This window comes from Triticum dicoccoides, chromosome 2B (genome assembly GCF_002162155.2).
Source record: "Triticum dicoccoides isolate Atlit2015 ecotype Zavitan chromosome 2B, WEW_v2.0, whole genome shotgun sequence".
Lineage (NCBI taxonomy): Eukaryota > Viridiplantae > Streptophyta > Magnoliopsida > Poales > Poaceae > Triticum > Triticum dicoccoides.
In genome coordinates, this window is record NC_041383.1 from 508,342,755 (window position 1) to 508,361,630 (window position 18,876).

The following is an 18,876-nucleotide window of genomic DNA, read 5'->3' on the forward strand; positions in this document are numbered from 1 at the left end:
CTGGAAAAACAAGATGCGTATGCATCTCGAGGCAATTGACGACGATCTCTGGTATGTTGTGGAAAATTGTGTTCCCTCTGTTTCACCCTCACTGAACGCTACCGATGTGAAGAGATTCAAGCAACTTGATTCTCAAGCAAAGAATATCATATGTGGCCATCTGAGTAAAGGACAGTATGGAAGAGTGAGTGCTTTGGAAACTGCCAAGCTTATCTGGGATAGGCTGTCCAAAGTGAATGAAGGAGTCTCAACTCAGCGTGACTCTCGAGTTGATGTTCTTCGGAATCTCTTCAACCGCTTCAAAAGACTCGACAATGAAAATGTCCAACAAACCTTTGATCGCCTCACTGACATCTCAAATGAGCTTCAAGCCCTCGGTGCCACTGACATCACTGACCATGAGGTGGTGAAGAAACTGTTGAGATCACTTGATTCCTCATTTGATACTCTTGGTCTGATGATACAAGAACGGGCTGACTACAAGTCTCTTGGTCCTGCCGATATCCTCGAAAGGCTAAATACTCACGAGTTCCAGCTTGCTGAAAAGAGAGATCTCTATGGTTCGAGCTATGGCAAACCACGTGCCCTGAAGGCCAAGGTTGTGTCTGAGTCTGAATGTGAGGACTCTGGTAGTAGCCTTGGTGATCCTGAAGAATTGAGCCAGGATCTAGCACTGCTCGTGAAGAAATTCCAGAAGTTCTCAAGACGTGGTCGCTTTGGAAAATCCTCAAGAAGCAGTGATTCCTCATCAAGTGACTATAAGAGAAGGCTGTGCCACAAATGCAAGAAACCTAGTCATTATATTCAAGATTGTCCTCAGTGGGAAAAGGAATTGAAGAAGAAGAAATACAAGGATTATAGTTCTAATGATGCGAAGAAGAAGAAGAAATCGTCAAAATCTTCGTCATCAAAATCCTCGAAGTCTTCATCTCACAAGAAGAGCAGCTCCAAGAAGGCTCGGGCATTCATTGGCAAGGAAATGGACTCTGAAGCTGAATCTGAGGAAAATGAGGAAGAGGAGGCGTCTGAAGAATCCGAATCTGGTGTGGCGAGTCTAGCCTTCGCTACTGCTTTCGTTAGCAAGTCCATCTTCAACACTAAAGAAACTGACCCCACCGACAAGCCTGATGAAGATAATGATGACTACGCTCCCACCTATTGCTTTATGGCAAAAGGTGCAAAGGTACTCAAATACACCTCCTCTGAATCTAGTGAAAATGAATCTGATGAGAAGCTCAAGCCCAGCTACTCTAAACTTGCAAAGATTGCTGTAAAACAACAAAGGGCTTTTGAAAAGGTTCAAAACATGCTAGACAAAAGTGATGATATGTTGGGTGAAGAAATGGATCGCACTAAAGCCCTGACTAAAAATCTTCAGAGATTTCAGTCTAGGTTTGATAACCTTCAAAGTCATCATAACACTCTCTTATCTGATCATGAGAAACTTTCTTATGAATTTCTTCAAAGAAAGCAAGATCTTGAGAAGCTAAGAGTGAGTTATGAAGATCTTCAGAAGGAGCGCGATTCATTACTTGCTCAACAAATCAGCACTTCTCAGGAAGAATTTGTTCCTCCATGCTTAAAATGCATTGAACGTGAATCTGCTAATTCTTCACCTGAATGTTCAAATGCTTCAACTATTACAAATTCTTCACCTGCCTCTGCTATCACTAATTCCTCACCTGAGGACATTGCTAGTATCACTGACGATGCAGGGCTGAAGGAACTGTACACGATAGGCATGTACAAAAGCCTCAAAGGGCATCAGATTCTTTGTGATGTGCTCAAAAAGCAGATCCTCAACAGAAACCCTAGGAAAGAGGGTATTGCCTTTGAGAGGAAACTTAATGCTGATGGAACATATTGGAAGCCTGAGCAGTACCCCAAAACCTCATGGGTTGCTGCAAAGGGACCTCCAGTTGATCCATCCAAGTTATCTGGCTTTACATGTGAATCTCGTCATTCTTCTGATGAGTCATTTGACTCCAACTATAAACTATTCAAAAATCAGAATGGTGAAGTATTTGCTAGATATGTTGGGACTAACTGCAGGAACGGTTCCCCTATGAAGAAAATCTGGGTTCCCAAAAGTTATGTTGAAAGTCTTCAGGTGAATGTCCTCATGACACCACCTGTGAAGAATAGGAACCCCAGAACAAACTCTTCATATGGACCTAATTCTTCATATGAATCCAAGTCCTCATATGGACCAAATTCCTCATGTGGATCAAATTCCTCAAATGGATCAAAGTCCTCATATGACTATCATCGTGCTAACAACTCTGTTTCGCAGGGTAGAGCTAAGGGCTACGAATATGCACATTATTCTTCAAATCATTATGTTCATAAGTCCTCGAAGAATTTCTCTGCTTATTCATATGCTTACCCTAACCCCTCTTATGTGAAACAAAATGGTTTGGCTTCTATGCCACCATTCTCGTATGGTGCTCGCAGAGTGATGAACTCTTTGCCACCCCTTCAGATGTGGGTGGTGAAGAAAAAGAACTAAACTCTTATGCAGGGTCAGGTCTCCAGACGTGCCTTAACGTCTGAAGAATTTGCTGGGGACCTGACAAAATTGCCTGAAAGGACGCAGGCTAACCATGATGAAATGAACTTTCATTTCACACGTCCTCATACTGCTATATCTGTTTACCGCTTGATGAAATTCATCTGATGAACTTGATATCATATTCTTCACAGATGAAGCATATGAGATTGTAAGTTACACTAATTCATCTGCAGGATGATCAACCCAAAACCACTGAATGGGTCCTCGATAGTGGATGTACAAATCACATGACTGGTGACAAGAATCTTTTGATGGATGCTCCCTTATCACCATCACATCTGAAGCACATCATCTTTGCTGACAAAGGCAAAAGTCAGGTATTGGGTCTTGGTAAGGTTGCGATCTCTAAGGATAAACACATGGACAAAGTCATGCTTGTTGAGTCCTTCGGATACAACCTCATGTCAGTCTCAATGCTTTGTGATCTTGATATGGTTGTTGTCTTTGGCAAGTATCGCTGTGTTGTGATTATGGAAGCTGACAATTCCAAAGTCTTCGAAGGCTTTAGGAGAAGAGATTTGTATATTGTTGATTTCTCTACAGGACCACAACCAGCCGTGTGTCTACTTGCAAAAGCTTCAAAAGGCTGGCTATGGCATCGACGACTTGGTCACGCAGGCATGAGGAATTTGCACACGCTTGCGAAGAAGAAGCATGTCATTGGCATTGAGAATGTCAAATTCCTCAAGGATCACTTATGCGGAGCCTGTGAAGCTGGAAAAATTACCAAGGCCAAGCATCCAGCGAAGACTATCATGACCACTACGCGTCCATTCGAATTGCTTCACATGGACCTCTTCGGACCTAATCATTACTCCGCAGTCTCTAATGCTGCATCTCTATATGGTTTTGTCATTGTTGATGATTACTCTCGATATACATGGGTACACATTGTTACTTACAAACATGAAGTGCAGGAAGTCTTCAAACGATTTTCCTCGAGGGCTTCAACCAACTTTGGTGTGAAGATCAAGCACATCAGAAGTGACAATGGAACTGAGTTCAAGAATTCCGGTCTTGATGACTATCTTGATGAACTTGGTATTACTCATGAGTTATCTGCTCCTTATACTCCTCAGCAAAATGGCGTCGTCGAGCGCAAGAACAGAACTCTTGTTGAGATGGCTCGCACTATGCTTGATGAATACAAAACGCCTCATCGTTTTTGGATTGATGCAATTGATACTGCATGCCACATCATCAACAGAGTATATCTTCACAAATTCTTCAAGAAGACGGCCTATGAAATCCTCACTGACAAGAAACCCAATGTGAGTTATTTCAAAGTCTTCGGTGCTAAATGTTGGATTAGTGATCCTCACCACAATTCTAAATTTGCACCGAAAGCACATGAAGGTTTTATGCTTGGTTACGGAAAGGACTCGCACACCTACAGAGTCTTCAACATCGCTCTTCACAAGATTGTTGAAACTGTAGATGTGCGGTTCGATGAAACTAATGGCTCGCAAAGAGAGCACCTACCTTCTGTGTTAGATGAACCAGCACCTGATGATTCTATCAAATTCAAGGCAACTGAGGATGTCATTCGTACTGAAGAATTTGCTGAAGAATTCATTCCAGTACGCGAAGAACGTCGAGCTGACGCACCTGAAGATGATGCTGAAGACAATGGTGCTGAGGAAAATGATCAAATACCTCGACGACAACCATCTCATCCTCGCGTTGCAAAAGAAGTACAAGTTGACAAGATCATCGATGACATTGAAGCGCCAGGTCCTCTCACACGCTCAAAAGCTTCACATTTATCTAACTTTTGTGGGCACTATGCTTTTGTCTCTATCACAGAGCCCACTAAGGTAGATGAAGCATTTTTGGAGCCGGAGTGGATTCAGGCTATGCAAGAAGAATTACATCAGTTCGAGCTCAACAATGTCTGGGAACTGGTCAAACGTCCAGATCCTGGCAAGCATAATATCATTGGCACAAAGTGGATCTACCGCAACAAGCAAGATGAAAATGGCCTTGTGGTAAGGAATAAGGCACGACTGGTAGCTCAAGGCTACACACAGGTTGAAGGAATTGATTTCGATGAAACTTTTGCACCTGTTGCTAGACTTGAGGCTATTCGCATATTACTTGCTTATGCTAATCATCATGATATCATCTTATATCAAATGGATGTGAAAAGTGCATTCCTCAATGGTAAGCTTGAGGAAGAAGTATATGTTGCTCAACCCCCAGGTTTTGAAGATCCACATAATCCTGACAAAGTCTTCAGACTTAATAAGGCCCTCTATGGCCTCAAACAAGCCCCTCGGGCGTGGTATGATACATTGAAGGAACTCTTCGTGAAGAATGGCTTCACACCCGGTTCACTCGACCCTACTCTCTTTACTAAACCTTATGATGGTGAACTGTTTGTGTGCCAAATATATGTTGATGATATTATCTTTGGCTGTACTGACCAACGTTATAGTGATGAATTTGCCTATATGATGAGTGAAGAATATCAAATGTCTATGATGGGAGAGTTGAAATTCTTCTTAGGTCTTCAAATTCGTCAACAGCGCAATGGCACATTGATATCTCAGGAGAAATACCTCAAAGATGTACTAAGAAAATTCGGCATGCAAGATTGCAAAGGCGTCAAAATTCCTATGCCCACAAAAGGCCATCTATGCACTGATTAAAATGGTATTGACTTCGATCACAAGGTATACCGCTCCATGATTGGTTCTTTATTGTACTTATGTGCATCTAGGCCAGATATAATGCTTAGTGTTTGCATGTGTGCCCGATTTCAAGCTGCACCGAAGGAATCACACCATAAGGTTGTGAAGCATATTCTTCGATATCTAGCTCACACACCAACACTAGGATTATGGTACCCCAAGGGCTCTGTTTTTGATCTCATTGGATATTCTGACTCTGACTATGCTGGTGATCGTGTGGACCGCAAGTCAACTTCTGGCACTTGTCATTTCCTCGGATGATCTTTGGTCTGTTGGTCCTCGAAGAAACTTAACTGCGTATCACTGTCTACTGCGGAAGCTGAATACATTGCTGCTGGCTCTTGCTATGCTCAACTGCTTTGGATGAAGCAAACACTCAAGGACTATCGTGTCAACGTGAAGAATGTGCCTCTCCTCTGCGATAATGAGAGTGCCATCAAGATTGCTCACAACCCAGTTCAGCACTCGAAGACAAAGCACATTCAGATTCGTCATCATTTTCTTCGTGATCATGTGTTGAAGGGCGACATCTCCATCGAGCACGTGAAGACTGAAGAACAGCTAGCTGATATCTTCACTAAGCCCTTGGATGAGAAGAGATTTAGCAAGTTGCGGTGTGAGCTAAATATCTTAGAATCTTCGAATGTTCTTTGAAAAGGACACACATCCTAACACTTATGCAAAATTGATGACTTAGATGTGCAACACATGAAGAAACATTTTTCTTCAATCAATGAAGAATAACACTCTAAGTGTGAAGAAATTAATGAAGAATTTGATTCTCAGAACCCTACGACAATTGTACGCGGTGTCTGAAATCATCATTCTTATACGGTGGGTCACGCCACCACAAAAAGTTGAAAATCTTCAATTTGAGTTTTTCCTCAGTTTTGAAATTCTTCAGTTTTTCAAATTCTTCAACTTTGCAAAATCTTCACTGTTCTCTTCGTTTTTCTTCATTGGCTATATATATATATGAGTTTATGTCCTCTACAGCATTCACTTATAGCTATTTCTTCAAGTTTTTTTGCTAAGTGAATGTGATCGGACCCTTCCCCCTCTATGCTATACTCAACCCAATCTATTCACAAATTCTTCATATGCGTTCTATTTGAAACTCGTTCAAAATCTTCACTGTGTCCTTGTCAGCTGAAGAAATTGCGAACGAAACTTTAAAACAAATCTTATCCAAATTTTCGGTTTTGCCGCTCAAACTGTCCTGCATCCCACGATGCATTATTCTATTCACCCACGATCGTACATGATCTCCACTACACAGTACGTGGGTGACACATGTCGTGAGAAGGAGAATGGTCAGGGGCACGTTCGTCCTAAATCTTCGGGTGAACAGTTTTCACTGCCTCTATAAATACCCCTGTCCCCTTCCTCACTTCATTTACTCCGCTGACCTCTTTCTCCCGCTCGAGCTCCTCAAACCCTAGCGCCGCCGCTACTCCATCATCGCCGGTGAGGAAGAGCTTCGCTGCCTCGACCTCGTCGCCATCGTACTCACGCCGACCGCGGAAATCTTCACTCCGCCGCCGCCGTAGCTGTCTTCCTCCGCCGAGTTAGGGCAAGGAAGATCTAACCTGACGAACTTTCCATCTGTTCTTCTCAGTTCGTCGTGTTCTTCACTTCGGGTAATTAAAAGTTACTTTTATTACTCGCTTTGATTCTCAAGCTTTCCTGAAAATCTTCAAAGGTGTTTATTCTTCAAATCTTCACACATATGAACACCACACACATCATATGATCTTGAGTTGTTTCTCTAAGCAATCATTTTCTTCAAGATTCCCTAATTGTGTGGATCTTCGATCTGTACAACTCTGGAACCTAAGACAAGAACACTTAGTGAAATTCCTCAAGGTTCATCTGGTCAAATTCCTGAAAACTTGTTCTTTTCGAAAAACCTCCTCAGAACGCATATGACCTCTCCGAATTCCTCGCACCTGTACTCTGTTCACAGGTACTCATGTCTGCTGCTGAATCACTAGGTTCTCATCAACTTAACTCATTTGCAGCGTTCCTCAAAGAAAAACTGCATACTTCTTCAGAGAACTCAATTGTTCAAATTCCTCAACTGAAGAATATGGCAGACGGTAAGAAGCCGCAGAAAGGAGGAAAGAAACCTAAGGTTATGACTGCGTTTGAAATACCTGAGGAAATTTATGCTGACTATTGCACACCTGATGAAGCAAAATTTGGCAAAGAAAACAAAAATCAGCGCAAGGTGCGCATTCAGAAGATTGAACGGAGATGGGCAAGGGAATGGAGGGAATACAGATATGTGACTCCAAAGTACATGAAGAAATTTGCCCTCAATCCTCCATGCCCAAGAGCTCCATTGGCACCTGGCCAAGTAGCTGATCCCACAAGCATCAAACATGGTGAGGACTTTCCTGAAGAATGGGCTAAGCGCCAAGCTAAATTAGCAAGACAAGCCAAGGAGGCAGTGAAGAAATTCAATGAGGATTCTGCCACTGCTACTGCTACTGAGGCCTCGGTCAAACCGAGGAAATCCATGACAAAGAAGCATGCTCGTAAGCCAAGTGCTTCACCAACAGCGCCCTCACGGCCAACTTCCTCAGCAGCGCCCTCACGGCCAACTTCCTCAGCAGCGCCCTCACGGCAAATTCCTCACACTGCTACTGCTCCATCAAAGTCCTCAGCTCCTGTGCATCTGGCTACATGTTAAAGGACTGCTGGTTTCTCGATTGCCTCTGGTGTTTTAGCAAGTTCCTCAGCTGCACCAAAGTCATCATCTGGCCCGACTCTGCTGAAGACCAAAGCAACAGCTGGACGAGGTCCTCGGCCAAGTCCAAAGAAGAAACAGGTCGCATTCCATGTGCCTTCTGATGATGAACTTGCAGAAATCATCAGAGACAGACAGGTGAAGGCCGCTAGAGCCAAAGGCACATCTGTGCCACTGCTATTGGATCCGAGGAAAATCCTCGATTATATTGATCTCTGGCACAAGGATCCAAACACCCCAATGCCTGATTTTCATCTGACCCCTGGACAAAGTCATATGTTGACCCATTTCATCACTGAAGAGAAATGGAAGTTGAAAAGGCAAGAGAGATTAAGAAAGCTCAATACAGAAAGGAGAAGCTCCTGAAGAAAAACGTTGTCAGAATGACACCTAAGGAACTTCTCCAGGCTCAGTCTGAAATTCAAGCCCTCAGCAAGGATTTTGATGCCTACTATGCTGATTGGCAAGGAGCCAAAGTCAGATTCGTCAACCTGACGAAGAAATTCACCAATGTTGCTGCCCCAACGCAACATGAAATTCCTCAGGCTGGAGTCTCAGCTCAGTCGACTGAAGAACATGCCAGCACCGCTGATGAAGTTCAGGCTGCTGATGAAAATGCTAGTTCCAGGGCTGATGATCCCATTCCAGCCGCTGAAGAAATTGCCAGGGCATCCACTAGTGGTGCGCCTGAAGAAACTGAAGAAGTCAGGGCAACTACATCAGTTGCGCCTGAAGAAAATCAACCAGATTCCTCAGCTCCATCTGCACCTACACCAACTCCAATTCTTCCATGTGCATTTGATGTGAAGAAGACCAAGGCTGCAGAGCGAGCTGCAGTGAAGAAAAGGAAGGCATCAGCTGTGTCAAATTCTTCGGCTACAAAGAAAATGAAGCCAATGACCAGCTCACTCAAAAATCCAATTGATGTTGTTCCGATTTCCTCCATGCCATCAAAGGACCTTGTTCCTTTTGGAGAACATCATTCTGCTGCTTCGTCAGAGCAGATTGATGAAGAAATTGAAGTGGACGCAATCCCTTCAACGCCAGTCATTTCCTCACCTATGCCTCAGTTCATAGCTGAAGAGGCTGGTGTTGAGGAAATTGAAGATGAAGATGTGGATATAGGATGCACCACACCTGTGATGAATGATGACTTTTGGGAAAGTCAGCATCCCAATACTCCTCTCTTCACCCCGATCCAACAGATTCCTCAGTCCTCTGCACCAACAGTTCAAATGGGCTCTGAAGAAACTCAACCCACTCTCTCTGTGCATGAAGAAATTCCAGCCACTAGTGCTGATGAACCTGCTGCTGCTGATCCTCAGACTGCACCTGTTGAGGAACAAGAAATTCCTCAGCCTGAAGAACCTGAGCACGCGATTCCTGAGGTGGTGATGCAACTCACTGACACCCCTCTGCCAAAGCAAAAGAATCCGTTCTCAAGCAAACAGAAGTTCAAGGCTGAAGATTTCTTTGCCGAGCATGTATTCTTCACTGATTATAATCCATATGATTCTGCTCGCATAAGGAAGAGGCGTTTCTGGACTGCCAGCCAAGCCAATTTCTATCCCTAAGTGCTCTTCAACAAAGACAAAGTCTTCGATCATGCACATATTCCTCATGTGGACATGGAGTCTCTGCCCGGCTTTGAGCCAGTCCTCAGTGTTCTTCACGACGCAGGACTTCTGAATTTCTGCATTGATATCTGTGACTGGAATGAAGAACTCATTCTTCAATTCTATGCAACTCTGCACATCACCGGAGACGCTGAAGACGTGAACTCCTGGGTATTAGACTGGATGTCTGAAAATACTCACTACAAGGCACCAGCAACTGAATTGCTTCGTGCTCTACCACTCAGTCCTCCACTTGATGATGCTCGTTGTATCTACAACGAACCAGAACTTTCAAATCACTATATGCAAGTGCTGATGAAGCCTTTGAAGCCAAGGCAGGCCCTACGAACCAAATTCCTCGTCAAGGAATTACTGTATGTGCCTCGGACTGTATATTGAATTCTGACGAAGACAATGAGTCCCATCAAAGGCCACGACTCAAATGATGAAGAAGTCGTTGGCATCATGAAGAATATGCTTTTCAACATCATTCATGGCGTTCCCGTCAACTTCCATGATTTCTTCATGAGGACTCTGGCCAATATTGCTATGTCACCATTCGAGCTGAAGCCCTATGCTCCTTGGATTATGAGATTCATCAGGGCAAGATCTTCACTGAATTACAAAGCTGACACTCTGAACCATGGTAGCTACTTGCCTCCCATTGAAGTCCTCAAACGGACAGTTTCATCAGCTGATGATAAAGGCAAGGCCGCTGCTGTGATCGATGAAGGCATTCGTCCATTGGATGGTCAATTTCGCAAGGCTGCATCTTACTCTACCAATGACGATTCTGCCACACATGACTCTGCCGCAAATACCTCAGCCAAGCAAAATCCTCAAGCCACAGCACCCAGGGTGATGACTGACCATGAGTTACTCCTCAGTCTTCATAAGAAGGTTGATCGCAATCATAAATGGGTCAAGCGTCAGTTTGGTTCAATTATTCACAACATGACCTCAACACACAATGCAGTGAAGAAAAACCAATACTACCTCCATGAAACCTTCAACCGTACCTGGGCTGTTCTCTCTCATGTCTACAGCGCTGCAGATCTGAAGAATATGGGTCTCAAGGAAGAATTTGACTGGTCTGCACCTCCACCAAAGAAATTCAAGAAGGTCAAAGTTCCTTCCTTGGTGGCCAGCTCTTATTCTTCATCGCGTGACACTGATGAGTATGAAGATTTGGACGACACTGCGGCAGGCCCTGCTACAACAAACAACCCCGACAACGCTGGCGCTCCTCCATCGACTTGAAATTCTTTAGGGGCGTTAGTCCTCAGTTTCAATCCTTTTGGTCATTTGATGACAAAGGGGGAGAAATCTGAGTTAGTCTTCAAGTGGGTCTATATTAAAGGGCATTTTTTCAAGTTACAACTCTCGTTCTTCTGAAACTTTTATTTGGATCGAGTTGTAATCTTAAACCCGATGGTGCGCTGATACTTTTGTTGCATTATGCTCTGCATGCTTATTTCCTCGTTAATGACATTGCACGCATGCTGAATCTCATCAGGCACCATATTTCATCATGCATTTCAAATTCTTCATATTATATATCAAATGCATGTATGAATTACAAGATATAGGGGGAGATCTCCATGATTCAACTCTTCAAATGTGCATTGCCTCAAAAGCAAATTCCTCACTATGCACATCTTCAGGGGGAGTTCTACTATATCTTGTAATCAAATTCCTCAATATTAGTGTATACACTTCATATGTTTATCCCCATTGAAAACTTAACCTATGTTGTCATCAATCACCAAAAAGGGGGAGATTGTAAGTGCATCTAGTGCCCCTTAGTGATTTTGGTGTATTGAAGACTTATAGGTTAAGGGACTAATGGGTTTGTGAGTGTACACAGGTCTATAAGTCTATGAGGAGTTTGATATTTACAGAGAAAGTCAACCCCTAAAAATGAAGTTCTTTAACTGAAGACTTTGATATTCTGAAGACTTTCTGAAGACTTTGAAAGTGAAGAAATTGGTGTGACCTTGAAGACTTGGTATTCATTTGTGGAACATGAAGCGTGAAGACTTTTGTTTTCGTAGTTTCATTTTCTCCTTCTTGAGTCATAGGAAACACCGTACTGTTAAAGGGGGTTGAGGAAATACTAAGGAAAAAAATTCCATGTGATGCTCAACTCAAAATCCTACACCTACCAATCCCTTCGAGTGAAGCCTTTGGAAATCTCATACAGTTTAGTCACTTTCTTCAGTAACAAAGACGAAGTTCTTCTGGTCGCTGATGAATTTGTTCTGACTGAGGAGTTAGGAATTCGCCAGTGCGAATTACCTACACAGTGAGGAACATGATAGCCCTGAGGAATTTGAGAGTCAAATTTCCGACCGTTGCTGTGCTGCGTGCCAGCTGTCCCAAAATATCTTATCCACCTAACGGTCATATCATTGAGGGGTATTTATGTCTTATCATGTCGGGCTGCTCCCTAGGCTATAAATAGCCGCCCCCTACAACCACTAGCTGGTTGGCTGCTCCGAGAGAACTTGACACTTGTCATTTGAGAGCAACCCATCCTCCGAGGACTTTGAGCGAAAATCATCGAGTGAGGAAAACCCAAAACCAAACCCCTACAAACCCAAAGTGATTGAGCATCACTGAAGAAATTGATCCTGCGTGGATCCGACGCTTGTTACCTTTGAAGACTGTGCTTCTTCTAGACGGTTAGGCGTCAAGGTCTAGAGCATCCAAGAGGAATTGTGGATCGCCGAGTGACCAAGTCTGTGAAGGTTTGGAAGTCGCCTGAAGACTTACCACGAGTGATTGGACGAGGTCTGCGTGACCTTAGTTCAAGGAGAATACGGTGAGGACTGGGTGTCCTGAGCTGCATGCTCAGTGACTGGGTGTCCGGGACTGTGTGTCCTCGAGTTTAAATACTCAGCCGCTCCAACCAGACGTACAACTGAGACAGCAGTTGGAACTGGTCTACCAAATCATTGTCTTCACCAACCTACTGGTTCTATTTCCTCAACCCTTTCATTTCCTCATTACTGTGTTGAGTGTTTGTTCATATCTGTGTTTGAAGACTTTGACTGAAGACTTTCTCAATTTCCTCAGTTCAATTTCTTCGGTCTGTTTGTCTTCATCTTGTGTTATCCTGTGATTACGTTTTTTGTACTTTGTGCTAGTCTTCATTTCATCATGATGACCATGCTTGTATTCTGTTATGCTTACTTCTGAGTACTTATTCCGCTGCTAATAGTTCTTCGTTAAGGAATTTCCTCACCAGCAAATTCCTCAGTGAAGAATTCATAAAAATCGCCTATTCACCCCCCTCTAGTCGACATAACGCACTTTCAAAAACCGAGCAAGAAACAAAGAAAGCGTATAAGAAACGAAGTAAAACAAAGAAAATGCAGAAAACTAGAGTAAACCAAAGAAGAAGCAAAGAAAATCAAAGGAAAAAAGAAAAGACAAAAGACAAAAACGATAAAGAAAAATGGAACGAACTAACACGCACGGCCGCTCCATACACGTTGTCACTGCGGGGCTCTACTGCCGAGATGGATGCTACACTCACTATAAGCGAGATATAGGCCCTGTTTGGTTCATAAGTCCTAGGACTTTTTTTAGTCCCAACTTATAAGTCCCAAGTCCCTAAAAAGTCCCTACCTGTTTGGTAACTGGGACTTATAAGTCCCTATAAGACCATATTACAACTATAAGTCCCTATAAGTCTCTCCTTGAGAGTCTTAATTCATAAGTCCCAAATGCCCACTTTAAGTCCCTATAAGTCCCTCCTGTTTGGTTTAGATGAGACTTATATGGACTTTTTTAAGTCCCTAAACCAATAAGTCCCTGAAAACAAACATCCTCATAGCATTCGGAGGTGCGCCCATGTCCCACTTACAGCAAGACAAATGTCCACCTCGCCTGAAGCGAGTGCAAGGTTGCGCGGGAGCCTACTGGACCCAAAACACTCATTTTTCTCATATTTTTTGTTTTCATTTTTGTTTTTTTACTTCTATTTATGTTTCCTAATATTCTAAATATATATTACAAAAACACTTGACTTATTTTTTAAAAATTAATCATGTATTTGAAGAACGTTAGATGTGTATATAAAAATATTTCCAATGTATATGAAAAATATATACAATGTACAAAGTCGATAGAAAAAATATACATAAAAATATAAGTTTTCAGAAAGTATTAATCATGTATTTTAAAAATGCTAAATTTGTAAATAAAAATGACCCTGATGCATAAAAAATGTACAATGTGTATGAAAAAGTAGACATCAAAACATATATTTAAAAAAATTAATAATGTATTTAAAAAAGTTAAACATGTACATATAAAATGTTAAATATGTAGAAAAATGTATAAGATGTATAAGAAAAATGTATGATGTGTACGAAGAAAAAGTAGACACCAAAACTTATATTTGAAAAAATATTAATCATATATATATAAAACGTTAAACTTGTATGAAAAATGTTTTAGATGTACAAAAAAATTACAATTTGTATGAAAACAATAAATGACAAAGAATTTATTTGAAAGAAAATTTTAATCATGTACTTCAAGAATGTTAATCATGTATTAACAAATGTTTTGACCTATACAAAAAATATAGAATGTGTTACAAAGATGTAGACATGTGTTGGAAAAAGGGAAAAGGAAAAAAAAAGACAACAGAAAGCCCAAGTCAAACCCTGCTAAATCCAACAATGGGACTCTCTTAGTTGAATCCTTCACACCCCTGTCGAAAAAAAGTTGAATACTTCACACTATTTAGTGTTGCAAAGTTTAATACAATACATTACAGCTCTTAATACATACTAGCAGATGTCTCTGACTATCACGGAGTAGACGTTTCTTAGAAATTTCATTATAAGTCTTTGTTGTGGAAGTTATTTCGTAATTTCTCTAATCTATGATCCAAAGCATTGTTCTTATAATTTTTTGTCAAGTTTGAATAATGTTACATGTCATTTGAAAAAAAATGCAAACACAAGAGCAAGCGAGTGAACACGATAGCAACGGACGCTAAGCTGCGAGTCCAGTCCACTGAGCACTAGACGCACCCATATTTTTTGTTAAACTCAAAGCAGAAAAAGTCAGAGACACGAACAGCAGTGTACGTACGCCGCAAACCCCAACGCTGCCAAATAGCAGTAGTACTGTAGCAGAAGCTTCCTACCTATTCGATCCACCCTACACGTCCATCTCTTTCACTTTCACGGGCTCCTTACAACGTCCTCCTCCAGCAGCTGCTCCGCCTCTCAAGCCTCAAGGCAGCTCCGCGGTCGCCGCGTCCGGCCTGGTGCGTTTGTACTGGTGCCGGCTACCGAACACCAAGAACACCAAGAAGTTGGCCAGCCCGAGCACCGCCAGCATCCAGTAGAAGAGGTCCAGCCTCCCGTCGTCCAGGTGACCTCGTATCCACGCGCCCCGCGTGACGGCGTCGACGGCGAGCACGAGGAGGCTGCTCAGGAAGAACCCCATGGCCAGCGTCGCCAGGAACAGGCCCGTGCTCATGGACTTCATCCGCTCGGGGGCCTCCCGGATGAAGAACTCCAGCTGCCCCACGTAGGCGAACGCCTCGCCGGCGCCCACCAGGAAGAACTGCGGCACCAGCCAGAGCGCGCTCACGGCGACGCCGCCGCTGCCGTTCGAGGCGTCCCTGCGTTTCTTCTCGACGAGCGCGGAGACGGCCATGCCGAGCGTGGCGAGGACGAGCCCCGCGGCCACGCGCTGGAGGGAGGTCAGGCCCTGCGGGCACCGCGTCAGGCGGGCCGCCAGAGGGACCAGGAGGCGCTCGTTGAGCGCGGTGAAGAGCAGGACGGAGAGGAAGAGGAAGACGGAGAGCGAGCCCGCCGGGACGACGAAGCGGCCGCCGGCCCGGCGGTCCATCTGCTCGGCCTGCTGGATGGAGAAGGTGGTCATCTGGGAGTAGATGGTCCAGAAGAGTATGCACGTGGACCACATGGGGAGAAGCTTCACCACCATCTTCACCTCCTCCACCTCCGTCACCGTCACCGGCGTCGCCAGATCGGCCTCCGCGATGGCCGCTTTGTCCAGACACCTGTTCATACAGAGAAAAAGAACGGCCCACAGTTTGTCACCGCAAACTTGCGTATATCCTGGCTAGATAGCATGTGCAATAATGCAGATCATTTCACCACCAACTCGACCATGGCTCCTTTTGTCCACGATCTGCAAGACATGGACAGTGTGCATGCATTGTACCATGCCGGCAGTGCTCTAGAAATGCCTCGGAAATTGGCCACCGAAATGTCACCAAATAGGACTCCAAGCACAGCACGCACTAGTGGTACCGTTCGTTTGGAGGTGGATTTGCATGGCATGTTGGCCTAGCTCCTTCGGCGTCCAACTCCAAGTGCCTAGCTGCAAGCAACAATTTCTTCTAACAAAAACTGCAAGCAACAATTCTGCATCGGCTTTGATGCGTTTGTGTACCATATCTATCCTGACTTTAGGATGCCATCATCCAAGATCAATATAAGCCGGTACTAAAGTTTCCCTGGTCATCACCTCATGCGATCGATCTGGTACATCGTAAAGTAGTCAGCTTGTTTTGGCTTTTGGACAAACGGCGTGTGACGCTAAGATGCATTATGTCTATACGATAGGTGGGTTTTTGCAGAGAAAAGAAATTGTGTCTCATGTATGGATCCACCGCCCACTGTTGATTTGAAATTTGTGCTATATCTTTTGGATTTAGCAAATTTTGTCCCGTTTCAGAATGTTACATTGTTTTTTTTTCTTGTTTCAACATGTACCAAAATACTTCATTGTGTACCCACGTGTACCAGCAAATCTAATCTGAAATAAAGTGCGCTTTTATTTGGTTTTACACCATGAAAATCACGATACACTTTGGAACAAGCTAAAAACACGATAACACATTTTTTGGGGAGTTCCTCGTACGGTACATGCAACTTTGATTTCTGTTTCCAACCAAGGTTTTACGAGTCGTGTCTTTAGCTTCTCTTTTTCATTAATTTCGGTTGGTACCTTAGTCACTCTACTTTTTAAATAGTTTAAATTGCTTACCACATGTGTCACGTGGTTATCTTAGCCACTCTTAGGTCGAAAACACTAGCGTAGTTATATTTTAGATGCCTTTCATGAATAGCTACGTGCATCAAATTCTGTCACGTTTCATGCAATAGAATCCAATAACAGAGCACGTCTCATGGATGCAAGTGTAGTGCTACGTGACTACGAGTCTTTGTGAATCTAGTGATCTGGTAACACCCTACTACTCTTGTTTGCTACGGCGTTTACTCCAGGATTCGGAAGTAACCATGAAAATCCGGATTAACACATGGCGCAGACACACAAAAATGCAACCAGGCCAAATGAGAGGAGTAATACCTAAGCCTGTCCGTGTGTGGCACATTGGCCTCGTGGAAGCCGCGGAGCTCGCTAGCATCAGCCGGGCACGGCAGCCTCCGGTTCCGCCACGCGCCCCACAGCACGCGGCCGATCACCGCGAGCGGGCTCCCCTGCGGCCTGTGGTACCGGTACCTCGGTGCGCCGGCCGCAAACACCGCCACCGCAGCGGCCATCGCGGCGGCCGCCACGCCGTAGCCCCAGGCTCGGCCGAGGTTGTCCTGCACGTACACCAGCACGGTGACCGCGAAGAGCGAGCCGAGGCTGATGCAGAAGTAGAAGCGGTTGAAGAAGTAGAGCATGGCCCGCTCCTCCCGCGGGTCGCGCCCGTCGAACTGGTCCGTCCCGAACCCGGACACGTTCGCCTTCAGCCCGCCCCCGCCGGCCGCGATCGTGTACAGCGTCGCGTACAGCATCCCGAGCTGCCCGCCGCTCGCCGGCACGCACCCGGCCGCGCGGGCCCGGGCCTCGCCGCCCGCCGCCGCGGCGCACCGTGGGGGCCGCATCCCTGGCACCGCCGTGCTTGCCGCAAGCAGGCTCACGCCCTAAAATAATCGATGGAGCAGCAGTGCAACATCAGACGCGCGCGCCCACGTACGTACATACATGTGCAATGATGGCGGCTATGTTGGTGTGCTGCTTACGACGGCGGTGATGGTTGCCGAGACGGCGATGGTGCGGTAGCGGCCGAACTTGGCGTCGGCTATGAAGCCACCGAGGAGGGCGAGGAGGTTGAGCGTGCCCATGAAGTTGGTGACGATGTTTGCCGACTTGGCGCTGGAGAGGTGCATGTCGCCGGTGAGGTACGTCACGAGGTTCATCGAGATGCCCATCACGCACACCCGCTCCGCCAACTCCGTGACTGAGACAGCAAAAACCACATAATAACGATGAGCAAGAACATTGCATCGCTGCAACTTCAACGGGATCACTGCTCCCTGACTCTGTGTACTACTGCACGTACACCGGTACACGACTAGTATAGATACGTACCTAGGATGAGGCCGGCTCCGAACCATCCCCCGACGCGGGACTTGTCCACCGGCCTGCCCTTGAAATCCACCACCAGACCTTCGCAGACGGCATTGTCGTCGAAGCCGCCGGTAGAAACCTGCGCACGCCCACGTACCGTTACAATAACACCGAGACTAACCCGATCACTACATCGCGATGCACGAACAGCAGCAAAATCGTCATATAGCAGTGTTATTCTGACTCGAGAGTGCCGTACCATGTTGCTTCTTGCGATCGCGCGAGGACGAGGAGCCAACCGAACAGAGAACGGAGAGTGGCGCCGCTGTGTCGTGAGATTGGAGGTAGGGGATTTTATAGCAGGAGGAAGAGGGGTGTTGTGGGAGATTTTCATGCATTTCTCTTTTTTTCTTCTTCTAGTTTTAGCTCCTTTTGCTCTACTTTACTCGCGTTTTCCGATGGGCAAGCCAAAGTACCTTCGAAGATCCTACTCCCCTATTACCTGGCACTTAGGGTTACTGTCTTCATAAATAACTGTGTTTAATCACTTCCTCGGAGGCGTGTCCTCGACATCTGATCGGATTGGAAGACAGTGTTGTGTCCACGAAACATCACTTCCCCTTTGGAGGCATCATTTTAGAGACTTAAACGACATCTACCAGTGCTACACGTATGGTTGGAGGAGGTATATTCGCTGGTCGTGGTGCGACCGGGTTGGGGTCGACGGTGGTGTGTGTCGAGCCTCGCAAAAGCACTGCTTCGTGCATCCCTACCACGTCTTTCTGTCTGTCTTTGGCGGTGTTCTCTTGGGGTTCAACGGCGGTGCCTTTGATGCCGCAGTGTTGCCTATTGCTACTTGTCATGATGAACTCTCTCTCTCACTCT

The 18,876-nt window shown here is 45.0% G+C and overlaps 1 protein-coding gene across 1 annotated transcript; it reads right to left on the reverse strand.

Moving 5' to 3' along the window:
- Positions 1-14,455: 14,455 nt before the first annotated feature.
- LOC119364531 (protein NRT1/ PTR FAMILY 6.4-like) lies at positions 14,456-18,307 on the reverse strand. Its single transcript, XM_037630013.1, has 5 exons — positions 18,251-18,307; positions 18,013-18,130; positions 17,664-17,881; positions 17,002-17,564; positions 14,456-15,685 (listed from the first exon to the last, which is right to left on the reverse strand). The coding sequence occupies exons 1-5, from the start codon at positions 18,251-18,253 to the stop codon at positions 14,890-14,892; spliced, it is 1,698 nt and encodes a 565-aa protein (XP_037485910.1). The 5' UTR covers positions 18,254-18,307; the 3' UTR covers positions 14,456-14,889.
- Positions 18,308-18,876: the final 569 nt, after the last annotated feature.